Genomic DNA, 12,958 nt, shown 5'->3' with positions numbered 1-12,958 from the left:
AAGGGAAGGGAAGTGGACCTGACTGGGTAATGTGGTCAGGCAAGAGCTTCTGTCCTCACGGCATGGAGTCAGGCCAGATGGAGGCCTGGCAGTTAAGGCGGCGAGGTCCCACGTGACCAGCTGCGTGGTTTGACTCCCAGACCGGTGGGTGGCTTGAGAAACACCCCGGATGCGTATGAGTGTGTGTGTATCCAAAATCCCCAAAGGTGGGAGACAGGAGGAAAAACAGTTTGTGGTGTGACTATCCCTCGTGGGGAGGTCTCTCTCTCTCTCTCGCTCTGTCTCTCTCTGTCTCTCATCAGCAAACGCCCATGCCTTAGCAAGAAAAAATAAAAATCAAAGATGCAAAAGTGTAGCTGAGTGAATAGTCTGTGGAAGAGATTGCAGACTGGGGCTGCAGAGCACAGGTGGGCCTGGAAGGTCTAGGGCAAAGGGAAATTGGTATAAAATAGGTAGGAGGGGCTGGCGGGTGGCATGGTGGTTAAAGTGCTGGACTCCCACATGGCCATCGACAGTTTGAGTCTCGGACCTGGCGGCTTGCTCTCTCGCTTTCTCTCGTTCTCCTCCTCTCGTCAAATTAAAAAATAATGATAACAAATAAAGATAAATATATTTTTAAAAATGGGTTGGAACAGAAAGCAGCACCCAAAGCCTTGAAGTCCAAGACAACAAATTTAGATTTTATTCCAAGAGCAATGGTACGTCCCTGCATTCCAAGTCTGCTTCAAGACCATGCAGTGTCCGCGAAGAGGGAAGAATGGTTTGTGAGCAGCGTGTGTTTCTTCAGCATCTGTCGACCCTGGCAAAGTCTAAGTGAGAAAAATCAGCCTGGACTGCAGGGGGCAGCTCTCAGCCTGGCCTTGTCTCCTTTGCTGTGTCCTCCTTCACTGTCGTGGCCCCACTGCAGGTTTTTTTTTTTTCTTTTTTTTTTTTAGAGGTTTCTGCTATAGGGCACATGTGCTCACCAGAAAGACAGAGAGACAGAAAGCGAGAAATCACCCCCTGGGGTGGATGGCCACGCTGCAACCCCTTCTCCTCCATTCTCCTCTCGGGATCTTGAGCACACATGCACACACACCCAGCATGAGTTTAAGCCATAGGGTCTGGGTCTTGAACCGCCGTCAACTATGTGAGAGTCCAGTGATGTAGCCGTTACGCCATCTGCTGGTTCTGCCATCTCTCTTTCTTAGAAGAAATCAATACATACACTCTAAAAAGGGATTACTTCTGAAGGGATTTCAACAGCCTCTAAGGGCCAAAAAGGAACATATGAAATTCCCTAAAATGGTCTAATAGGAAAAGACTTAGAAGGAAAGCCCGGATTCTTCCTTCCTTCTCCTCTAGCTAACAGCTAAGGGAAGGTAGGCCAGTATTTAGCCCACGTGGTCTCCGATGTGCCTGCTCATCCTTTTCTCAGCTCCTCAGCATCATCTCTGCTCTATTCCTTTCGCTACTGCGCACGATGATTCTACCAAGTCAACAAGAGACAGTCGTCATCGCTCCTTCCCCGCCGGCATGCACGCCAACACAATGTTGCACCCTGGACTGTCTTTCAAAAATCCTCGCTGTCATAGCTCAGGAACAGCCCAGCTCGATCCGAGTAGCTGACTGCAGAGCCCCACCCAGATGGACACATAGCCCAGGTCTCTGCTCCATCCATCCTGGAAGGAGCCGACTCTTGAGGAAAAACCATAGAGGGTCTGATGACCTGGCAGTCTCCTGGAAGTTTCAGAGGAAGTGGTCCCACTGGAGAGGCCGCCCTGGTGACAGAAGCTGGAGAGTCCAAAGTTTCTGGATAGGCGGACATCAGGGCACTGTCAGAAGCATAGTTACAGCTCAAAAGGCTCTTACCCTCGTGCACATTGTCACCATATTTCAGGGCAGGGGCCGGGTAGGCCTGGTAGGACACCTTGGTGGTGGTGGTGATCACCGTCTGTAAGGCAGGGGTGCATGGTGCAGGAGCCCTAAGGTACCCGCAGGGAAGCTCTGGGTTATAATAAGGGTGTGTGGCCATAGCCTGGAACTGTCCATGCTCAGCCCTCTCCCCAAGGCTGGCTTTTCCAAGAGCTGGTTTCCAGCCATGTGGCTTACTGGTAAAATCAAGGCTTCGCTCATAGCCACTGTAGGAGTTGACATTATATTGTCGGGCATTCAGACGGGCCCGGTCTGTGTCAGGAGGAATACTGCTGGGATCTTTATAAAGGATGGGATAGGGACTTGAACTTGAATAACCAGGGTCTGCCAACTCATAGTTGTAAGGAGGCCTCGGCAAATAGATTCTTGGGTTTGGATATTTCTGAAAGGGCGGCATGACATCCCCTTGAAAGGCGGCCAGGTCACCAGGCGCTTTGTAAGCATCAGAGGTTGGGAAGGAGGGGCAGGACTGTTCTGGGATTGAGAAGCCCATGTCAGTGAGGATATCAAACGGTTCCAGACTTTCCAGCGGAGGGATGTTGTTGATATATCCACCGCTGCCTTGATTCTCTCCTGCCTAAAAACGATACAAACACAGACATACGAGACAGAAATCGTGTAGACACCCTCACTTATAATAACAGCCAAGCATGTGGATAAAAACAAACCACCTGCTGGCGAGTTCTGTGCTGCACCGCTCAGGGGCATGATGGGACATGGTAGAGATGGGGAAGCTGGAGCTCGCCCAGGCATGACCACACTTCTGAAGGAGGAAGGGCCCCAGGAGGCAGGCACGGTGGGTCTGAGTGGCAGACGGTCCTATCCTCACCCTTACTATGTTCATAAGAGTGGAAAGTCAACAGCTTTACAGACCTGGGTTCAAATTCTGGCTCTGCCCCTTCCTAATGGGATAAGTTACTTAATTTCTGTCAGCCTTGGATGGCTCCTTATAAAGTGGAGCTTGAGGGACCAGAAGACAGCATAATGGTAACACTACTGGACTCCCATGTAGTTGACTACAGTTCGAGTCCCAGCCCAGCTGCTTAAAACTCATCCTGGACATGTGTACATGTGTGCCCAAAATCTCAAGAGGAGAATGGAGGTGAGGGGATTACGGCATGGCCATCTCCCCAATGGGTGATTTCTTACTTCCTGTCTCTCTGTCTCTCTGGTGAGCACACGTGCCCTATAACAAAAAAAACTCTCTTAAAAAAAAAAGTGGAGTAGGACCAGCAATTGGCGTAATGGCTATGTCTCTGGACTCCTATGTAGTTGACCATGGTTCGAGTCCCGAACCCACAGGGTACATATGCGTGCGTGCCCAAGATCCCAAGAGGAGAGTGGAGGAGAAGGGATTGCGGTGTGGCCATCCCCCAGGGGGTGATTTCTCGCTTTCTGTCTCTCTGTCTCTCTCTGTCTTTCTGGTGAACACACACACCCTACGGCAAAAACTTCTCAAAAAAAAAAAAATGTGGAACTTAATAGTGGAACATCCTCAGGGCCCACAGGTGGTGCAGTGGTTAAGGCTCTGGACTCCTACATGGCTGACAGCAATTCGAGTCCTGGATCCTGTGACTTGAAACTCACACCAGGCATGTGTGAGTGCCCGCCCAAAATCCCAGGAGGAGAATGGAGAAGAGATTTCAGCATGGCCTCCCTCCTTCCCGGGGGTAGTATTTTTCACTTTCCTTCTCACTGTCTTTCTCTCTCCCTCTCTCTCTCTCTCTCTCTCTGGTGAGCACATATACCCTATGACAAAAAAAAAAAAAATAAGAAAAATCCTTCAGTAAATAATGGCAACGCCTCATTGGGTCCCTGTGACCATTAACTGTGTGAAGGTCTTGGATGAGTGCCTTGTACAAGAAGTGCTTGAACAACGTCACTTCCGTTATTCTCACACCAACACTGCTTGATTGGCACGCTTCATTTGTAAAACCAGACTGGGGGCCAGCAGGTGGCATGATGGTTAAGGGCGCTGGACTCCCACCTGGCTGACCACAGTTTGAGTCCTAGACCTGGTGGCTGCCTTTCTCACTTTCTCTCTCTCTGTCTCTCTCTCTCACACACTGTCCCTCTCTGGTCAAATTTAAAATAAATAAATTAATTAATTAAATTAAATAATTCTTAACAAACCAAAGAATTAAAAAAAAAAACAACAACCCTGGATCAAGTTGCCCAGAGACATTGTACCTGCTTCTGTGTGAATACTAAAAGGACGCTCTCGAGGACATGCTGTGAACTAGCGGTTGGTGTGCACACGTGCCTTTATGACCGTGGGATGATTGTCCCGTATCAGGGTGTCCGTGTGTATCATGTCTGTAAGATGCTTCTGTCTTTATTTACCGGTTTGTTCAAGAAGACGGGATTAGAAACTCTACCTAAAAGTTGATTTAATAATATTTTGTCGAAGGGACCAGCAGATGGTGTAATGGTTACGTCGCTGGACTTCCATGTCGTCAGCCACAGTTTGAATCCTGGACCTGGTGGCTTAAAACTCACATTGGGCATGTGTGCTTGCTTGCCCAAAAATCCCAAGAGGAGAAGGGATTGCAGCATGGCCAACCCCCCCGGAGGGGTGATTGCTCACTCTTTGTCTCTCTGGAGAGTGCACACACCCTATAGCAAAAAAATCTCTCTAAAAACGTGTGTATATATGTGTGTGTGTGTATACACAAATATCCATTCACACCAAATCAAGCCTCTGTAATGAACATACAACATTCATTTTTCCCGTAATTAACAATGAACACGGTCCACAGTGCAATGTCAGCTTCCATTACCTCCGTTTCTTGAGTTCTCTTTTTCTGGGGTTGGTAAAAAGAGGCCATCTGTCTCTTGATAGCACTTCTTCGCGCCTCCGTCTCTGCTTTACTCTCTGGTCTGGGGTGATCATGGACTCCCTTGGCCTGTGTTAGTGAAGAAGCGAATCTCGTATTTGCTCCTCTGAAGGAAGCTGGAGATTGTTCAGGCCTTTCCCAGGCTCTCAAGCTGTGGGAAAACAATTCTCGAACAAGCAAAACAGCCTCAATAATAAACATCTTAAAGATTACCCACAACCCTCTTCTCTGCCCCATGGACCATAACTAGAGCATGGTTCACTGCTTCTGGATCTCGGAGCACACAGTGGATGAGCTGGTTCCTAGGCTCACGGTAGATCCCAGGGATGGGGGTGGGAGGACTCTGACACTGGCTTCTGGCTTCAGGCATTGTATTTCGCTTATTCCAGAGTCCCCAAGACACATGGCACATGGTTAGGTCTCTACTGTCTCATAAAAATATCCATCACAAATGGTGTTCTCATCCCACCTACCTGGAAGAATATTGCATTGCCATCGAGCCGCCAGAAATTGGTGACTGGGTATCCACTGTGCCCTCTACACGGAATCAGTTCCAAAGCAGAATGACAGTTGGGGCACACTTTCTCTGTAAAACACAGAAGGGAGAGATCACAGTTACAATTCTGACCCCAGGCCCTTCTGAAGGAAGAAGGGGAAATTGGCTGGGAATAAGGAACGCATGAGTCTGGGACCACCAGATGGAGTAACGGTTACATCGCTGGACTCCCACATAGTCGACTGCGGTTCGAGTCCCAGACCTGACAACTTAAAACTTAAGCTGGGCACGTGTACATGCATGCCCAAAATCCCAAGAGGAGATAGAGAAGGGATTGCACATGGCTATCGCACTTGCAGGGGTGATTTCTCACTTTCTGTGTCTGGAAAGTGTGCGTACCCTATAGTAAAAATCTTTCTCTCTTAAAAAAAAAAAAAAGCAACTCCTGACTCCAAGACCACCCTCTTCCTGGCCCAGTGCCCTCACTCTGCTGTTTTAGGCGCGCCTTGTCGCAGATGGCCGGCCGCAGCTGCAGGCAGGAGCCGTCCGGCAGGGTGCAGGCCCTCACACACACCACCACGCCCAGACACGACTTCTTGAGGATGTGGCCGTTGTGGTTGTTGGTGTTGCGCATGGCCCAGCCACTCAGGTGGCGCTGCGCCTTCTTCTCGTCACTGCTGTAGATGAAGCGCACGTAGCCATTGGGCCACTCCCGGAAGTGGTCGAAGTGGGCTGGCTCCTGGGTTTGGGGTGTAGAAAAAAGAGGATCAACTTTATCAAGCCCAACCTGCACATACCATGGCTTTAAATTTTCTCCAAAAGCACATTAGAAAGGTAAGCAAGCAAACAATGGGTTCTTTAAAAATCAAGAATGTTGAGTAGATGGTGTAATGGTTATGTCACAGGATTCCCACACGATTGACTGTGGTTTGAGTCCCAGACCCAGCTTAAAACTCATGCAGGCACGTGTGCCTGTGTGCCCAAAATCCCAAGATGAGAATGGAGGAGAAAGGATTGCAGTGTGGCCATCTACCCTGGGGGGTGATTTCTCATTTTCTGTTTCTCTGTCTCTGTCTCTCCAGCAAGTGCATACACCCTATAGCAAAAATCTCTCTCTAAAAAAATCATGAATGTTGTAAAACCTCCAAATCATACTATTGCAAAATACCACTCATGCTATCTGTGACTTTCTTGTTAATAATATTTAGTGCTTATCTTCTAAATGTTCTACATGTATTAATTCAACTAGCTTTTATGACACATGAAGACTATAGGTCCTACTATCATGCCCATTTTACAGAGTTGGATGTGTAGGTCAGAAAGGTTCATTGACATGTCCAAGGTCACAAAGCTAGCAAGACCTGTTCCTAGGGCTGGCACTCTGGCTAACTCCAGCATCTATGCTCCTTATGACTACATTATACCATTAAAGATGATTTATTTATTGAATTCCATTTAATTATTACTATTTTTTATTTACTCAAAGAGAGAGAAAAAAGGGAAAGCGAGAAAGCAAAGCCACCAGGTCTAGGATTCAAACCATGGTTGGCCATGTGGGACTCCAGCGCCTTAACCACCACGCCACCTGCCAGCCCCATGTTATACCATTTCTTGGTGAGTTTAGACATGCAACATTTTCAAGTTAAGGATCAAAGTGCCAGGGCAAAAAGTGATTAGAATGCAATTTAACTTGGAAAAATCTTGACTTTGAATCAGTGCTTCTTGACTTTCTATCCCGAATATGTCAGACCCATCAACAGTGACACCCAAAGTAATGTCAGGCAACAACAGCTTCCTTCCCCACTTCTAACTTAGCTCTCCAAGTTTATGAAAGAGAAACACTGTATGTCTCCATTTACTATATACTTAGTGGCTGCACTCTATGGCGGAAACGGAAAGCTTCACGGATGTAGAAGTATGGAGACAGTGTAGGAAGAGGGTGGGAGATGGGGGAGAGGGAGAAGAAAGAAATCAAGGAGAAAAATAGAGAGGCAAGACATTCAAGGGACACAGAAATAGAGGATTGTCTATTGATGATAATGTGTATGATATTTCCTTGATATTTGGACTGGTGGAAAGTGTGTTCATATTGGGTAAAATCATTTTACAAGCTATAGTGATGTACAGTGATTGAATGTATAAAACAAATTAAGATAATAATAAAATTTTTAAAAAGGTACAATAATAGAAAAAGAAAAAAGAAAAAGGGCACTGTGATGAAGGACCTAGCCATGACAGTTGACATCAGTCTTTGGGGTGTAAGGGAGCCTGACTGGTATGGATTGCTCTTCAGAGCCATGGAGAATTTTCATTCTCAACAAAGAGCCAAATGGCTGAAATAATAAGTTATCTCTAAAATTCTGAGTTTTTCTTTGGCTTGCATAGTTGGTGGTTTTTAATCTAGTTTGTGCATTATTTATACTACAGTAGATGTTTCTTTTCATATAAAACACAAAATTACCCTTTACTAAGCTCTTACAATTTACCAGGTGTGCTTCTGGGCAGTGTTCACAAACCAGGGAGCACAGGCTAAATGTGGCCTGCAGTTTGTTTCTTTGTGTGAGTTCCAGCTAAAAATGGTTTTTACTTTTTTTTTTTTTTTCATTTTTTAGGTTTTTGCCATAGAGAGTATGTGCTCACTGGAGAGAGACAGAGACAGAGAACGGGAAAGTGAAATCACCCCCCTCTTCCCTCAGTGGTATGACCGTGTTGCAATCTCTTCTCCTCGTAGGATTTTGGGCACGTGTGCACATGGGCTCAGTGTGATTTTCTTTTTTTTTCTTTCTTAGATTTTTACTATAGGGCACAGGCGCTCACCAGAAAGACAGAAAACGAGAAATCACCCCCCAGGGGGGATGGCCCTGCCACAATCTCTTTCCCCCATTCTCTTCTCATGATCTTGAGCATGCACATATACCTGGCATGAGTTTTAAGCCTCTGGGTCCAGGACTTGAACCACAGTCAACTACATGGGAGTCCAGCGATGTAATCATTATTCTATCTGCTGGTCCCCAGACTTGTGCACATTCTAACTCTACTAAAGTGAATGCATAATTTTGTTTCTAAAACCACAACAATATAGTTAAAATCATTATTATTACTCATAGATGCTATCTTTCCTCCGAAATATTATAAAAAACATAAGTTAATACATCGACTTAAGGGAAGTCACAAATGAAATATATAATGTATAACTCTAAGTTTATACTAAATGCAAATGTTTTTGTTTTAAAGTGGACATTTCAATGTGAGTATCTTATTAACACATCAGCAATTTTCTAGAAGGGATTATTTTCGTTAGCACTCTCTTGTAAGAGGGTAGCCTAGGTCCCTAAGCCTCACAGTGGCTACTGGAGAAGTGACAGTGGAGGTGAAGCCACAGAGACTGTATTCTTAACTCACAACAAGAGCAGAGGGCATTCAGCAGTGGCTTTCATTTGATCTAATGTGTCGGTATATGAGCGTGTGTACACACACACACACATGGAACCTGATAGTGGACCTGGACAGGAGTTTGAGATGGTTATCTTGTTCCACCCCGTGATGACAGGTGAGCAGCCAGCGACTAAGGCAAATTCAAGGACTCTCTCAAGGTCATAATTCAGTTAGACTCTCTTGCTTATTGGCCAGAGGAGGGCTACACTGTTGATTCAATTCCCTTTCTACGTCCCAGTGTGCCTGAATCTTTTGAAATGTTAGAAACACTCTCTGCTCATAAACCAGTCCCTTCAAAGACAAATAATCCATATTGGGACCAGCAGTTAGCATAATGGCTATGTCGCTGGACTCCCATGTAGTCAACCGTGGTTCGAGTCCCGGACCTGGCGGCTTAAACTCATGCCTGGTGTGTGTGAGTGTGTACCCAAGATCCCGAGAGGAGAATGGAGGGGGAGAGATTGTGGCGTGGCCATCCCCCTGGGGGGTGATTTCTCGCTTTCCGTCTCTCTGTCTCTCTCTGTCTTTCTGGTGAGCACACACACCTTATAGCAAAAAACAAACAAACAAACAAAACAAACAAACAAACAAAAAACCAAAAAAACCCCAAAAAACTCTCCAAGATAAAAAAGACAAACAATCCATATTTACATAGGAAGTCTAGACAATGCATGAGCAATGAGCCATTATTGCATGATTTGAATGTAACTCTTTTTTTTAAAAAAGAATTTATTTACTTAATTCCATTTGTTATGATTATTTTTGTTTTATTGTGACCAGAGAGAGAGAGAGAGAGAGAAAGGGAAAGCAAGAAAACAAGCCCACCAGGTCTGGGACCCGAACGGTGGTCAGTTATGTGGGAATCCAGCACCTTTAACCACTGCACCACCAAGGCATGATCTTCCCGTGAAGATTTACATGGACAGAAATCAGCGAGAATGAAACACACTGTGGTCCACTGTCTCAGAAATGAGACCGTGCAACTCCGAAATAGACAGACTTTCAACAACAAATCCAACTGCCGCATACGTGCACAGGCGAAAGAGTACTGATGACTTTGAGAGGCTACACACCTTGCCAGTGAGTGATCACTCAGTAGAACATCTCCCTGGCGCTCTACAGATGCATAAATGCCAAGTCCCCTACCCCTGTGCTGACCGGCCACCTCTGCAAATGCTTGAGAAGCAAGTCTCGTTCTCCCCCACCTCCAACGAGGACTTTCGAGTCTCAGGTCCTCGGTTTTGACCCAAACCCGTTTAACAAGCATAATGGAGCAGTTCATTCCCAGAACTTGGCTCCAAACCACTTTGCTCTGTTCAAACAAACTCACTCCAAAGTGTGTTGATCTCCTCATAAATAGAGAAGTAAGCTCAGGGTGCTGACAGTCTAACGAGCACAACCATAGGGCCGCCTTCACCGGGACAGGCAGGGCGTTTGAGTAAATTGTTCTAATCGGGCGATTTGGTTTAAATTCGGGTCACTTCTGTTTATTGTCTTGCATCACAGTTTTGCTGCAGGGGAAGCGGTGCTGTTTCCATTTGCTGAGATTTGTCCTGAACTTTCTCGTGGCTTTCAAGTAACTGGATAAGAAGACAGGAATCTGCTCTCATGGGAAGACTGAGAACGTGGAGCTTGATGGACACTTCCCACTGCTTTCCTTGTGTTTTCAGACACGCACAAGGAAATCTTGGGGTGGGGAGACCGGGGAAGGGAGACACACATCTCTAAACCCATAAACTCTGCAAAAGGCAGAGTCCAGAGAATTCCTCCCCACGTTTGGGGGCCCTCAGAAATGTGTGTGTGTCGAGGCTACCCACAGAATCTTTGCAAAGACTCGAATGCCATTCCCTCTTCGGATGCTCAGCACCACGCGTGCCTGCGCACGCCCCGTTACACTCACCGGAGGCATCTGCGGGTCGTTGATGTCCCAGTTGAGCGTCATCCCGTAGGAGCACGCGCGGCCGGCATCCTGCAAGGCGTCGGCGGGCATGAGCCTACCGCGCTCACGCCCTCCTCCGGGGACCTGAAAGATAGAGGGAAATACCAGAGGCGTGCAAGGTGACTTTTTTCCTCGTTGAAAAGAAAGTAGTGCGTGTGCGTGTGCAAGAGAAAGAGAGAGAATAGGAATGACAATGACAGTTTTGTTTGCAAAGTCACAAGTTGTGCTGGGATCCCGGGTTCTGGTCCCTGGCGGAGCCCCTGTCCTTGCCCGCGGTGCTGAAAGGTCTCGGTGAGACTGTGGCGCGCGCTCCGGGCCCCTGCCTGCCGTTTATAGAGATGCTCCTCCCTCGGCCCCGCCTTTCCTTTCTTGCTAGCGCCCAAGTTTCAGGGACTGGCCTCCCCCTCCCCGGCACACCAACCACATCAGGAACCCTTGGGGGGAGGGAAACTGTCGCCAATACACTAAGTGGACAGCAACTTGGAGTGTGTTCTTTAAGTTGAAAATAATTTCTTTTTAAAAAAAATTATTTTATTTAACTATTTATTTATTTATTTATTTATTTATTTATTTATTTATTTGTTTGTTTGTTTATTTATAATTTGGTCAGAGAGGGAGAGAAAAAGGGAGAGTCGCCAGGTCCAGAACTCAAACCATGGTCAGACATGTGGGAGTCCAGCGCCCTTTACTACCACGCCACCTGCCGGCCTCTCTTTTTCAACCACACCCGCCTACAGGTTGGAGAGGGCTTAGTTGGAGGATTTTGAAGCAGGGATTTTTCCAGCAAAGATCCCGGGGAGCCAGCACCCAATTCCAGGAGATTGTGGGCACCCTACAAGAGACTCCCTGCCACCTGCCGCGCGCCCGGGTTCGGGTTCAGGGCCCAGCCGGTGTGGGTCTCTACTCCAGACCCTTGCTGTAGCTGTTGAGAGCCCCGGAGACTATGCTCACGGTCTGGGACACTCGAGGGGCCCCAAGTGTTCCAGTAGCTCTCGGATCCAGGCGCACCTGCGCTCTCGGGAGCTGCAGAGAAACCGGGCCGTGCGGGAAGAGAGTCCTAGAAAGCGAACCTGGAGGAGGTGAGAGAAACGAGCCTGGGGAAGGTGGGTGGGGAGGCGAACTGGGCGCTGCGGCCGTGGCGCGGAAGTCCCGCAGAATCCGCAGAACCGGTAGCTCTCGCACCTTGGGCTCCCTCGGAGCCTCGGCTTCCCCATCTGTTAAATGAATGATCGGGTTCAGTGTGTTTTCAGCTGCCACCACCCGAGCACAGCTCTTTTTAAAAAAGCTTTATTGACATTGTCGCGGAAATGACACAACGAAATCATGGCCACTTCAGTCTTGGGGAGCTTTAGAAAGGCCAGAAAACGCCGGCGGGGGCGAGTGGGGGGCCACGCGCGATGTGGGGTCCTCAGGACCGGGACGAGGCCTTCTTCACCTGTGCACCTGCTTCGCTCGGGCAACTTGGGCACTTGGTGGCACCCAATTAAAAAAAATCGATTGAAGTGATCCTGTACCTCTTTAGCCACTCCAAGGATGCGCGTGGGTGGCGAGGGAAGACCGGCTTCTGGAATTGATTCTCTGCGCGCTCGGTTTGCAGCCGGCGCCTTTCCGTTCCCGGCACCAATCGCAGAAGACGAGCCGACCCCTCAAGGCGGTTCGCAGTTGGTGGCGATTATTTTGAACCCACATTCCACAAATCTAAAGTCAGGCGCGCCCTACTTGGTGCCCCGAAGCTTGAGCTCTGCGCACGAACGACGCTGCGCGGGACTCGCCTGGAAGGCACCGATTCTGGCGCCACTTGTTCCTTGGGTTGGCAAAGGACGGGAAAAAGTTGCGGAGTTTTGTTGCTGTTGTTTTTGCCATAGGTTGCCTGCCCTCCTGGAGAGAGACAGAGAAAGGCAGAGAGACGGAAAGTTGGAAATCATCCCCCACCCCCGTGGGGATGGCCACGCCGCAATTCCCTCTTCCTCCAGTCCTGGGATTTGGGCACGCATGCACATGGGTGCGTTTAAACCCACAGCCGGTGCTAAACGACCTCGGGATTCCCCGGCACAAGGCGCAATCTCGGCGGCTTAGAATGAGTCGGGGCAGCCGCGCGGTCACCTGCAGCGCAGCCGGCCAACGCTGGGGACCCGCGGGCGCTGTTGGAGCCAGAGGGCGGGAGATGCCAGCTTTGGGCAGTTTCCCCGTTTGCTTCTTCGCCCAGCTTCAGGCTGCGATCTTCCTCCCAAACAGGGAAAAAAGTGATTTGTTTACCTCTAGCCTCCTCTCTCCTAACGCTGTTCTCTCCTGAAAGGTCCCATTGGTCAGGGTTTCGGATTGAAGTCGCCCTCCCAA

General features: G+C 48.2%; 1 protein-coding gene across 1 annotated transcript; it reads right to left on the bottom strand.

Moving 5' to 3' along the window:
* Positions 1-1,383: 1,383 nt before the first annotated feature.
* GCM2 (GCM transcription factor 2) lies at positions 1,384-10,672 on the bottom strand. The gene is made up of 5 exons (XM_006141196.2): positions 10,583-10,672; positions 5,734-5,986; positions 5,225-5,337; positions 4,695-4,820; positions 1,384-2,491 (listed from the first exon to the last, which is right to left on the bottom strand). The coding sequence occupies exons 1-5, from the start codon at positions 10,670-10,672 to the stop codon at positions 1,553-1,555; spliced, it is 1,521 nt and encodes a 506-aa protein (XP_006141258.1). The 3' UTR covers positions 1,384-1,552.
* Between the last annotated feature and the right edge of the window lie 2,286 nt (positions 10,673-12,958).

Source organism: Tupaia chinensis, unplaced genomic scaffold, assembly GCF_000334495.1.
Source record: "Tupaia chinensis unplaced genomic scaffold, TupChi_1.0 Scaffold000048_1, whole genome shotgun sequence".
Taxonomy (NCBI): Eukaryota; Metazoa; Chordata; class Mammalia; order Scandentia; family Tupaiidae; genus Tupaia; species Tupaia belangeri.
This window is presented reverse-complemented; position numbering and strand designations above follow the sequence as displayed.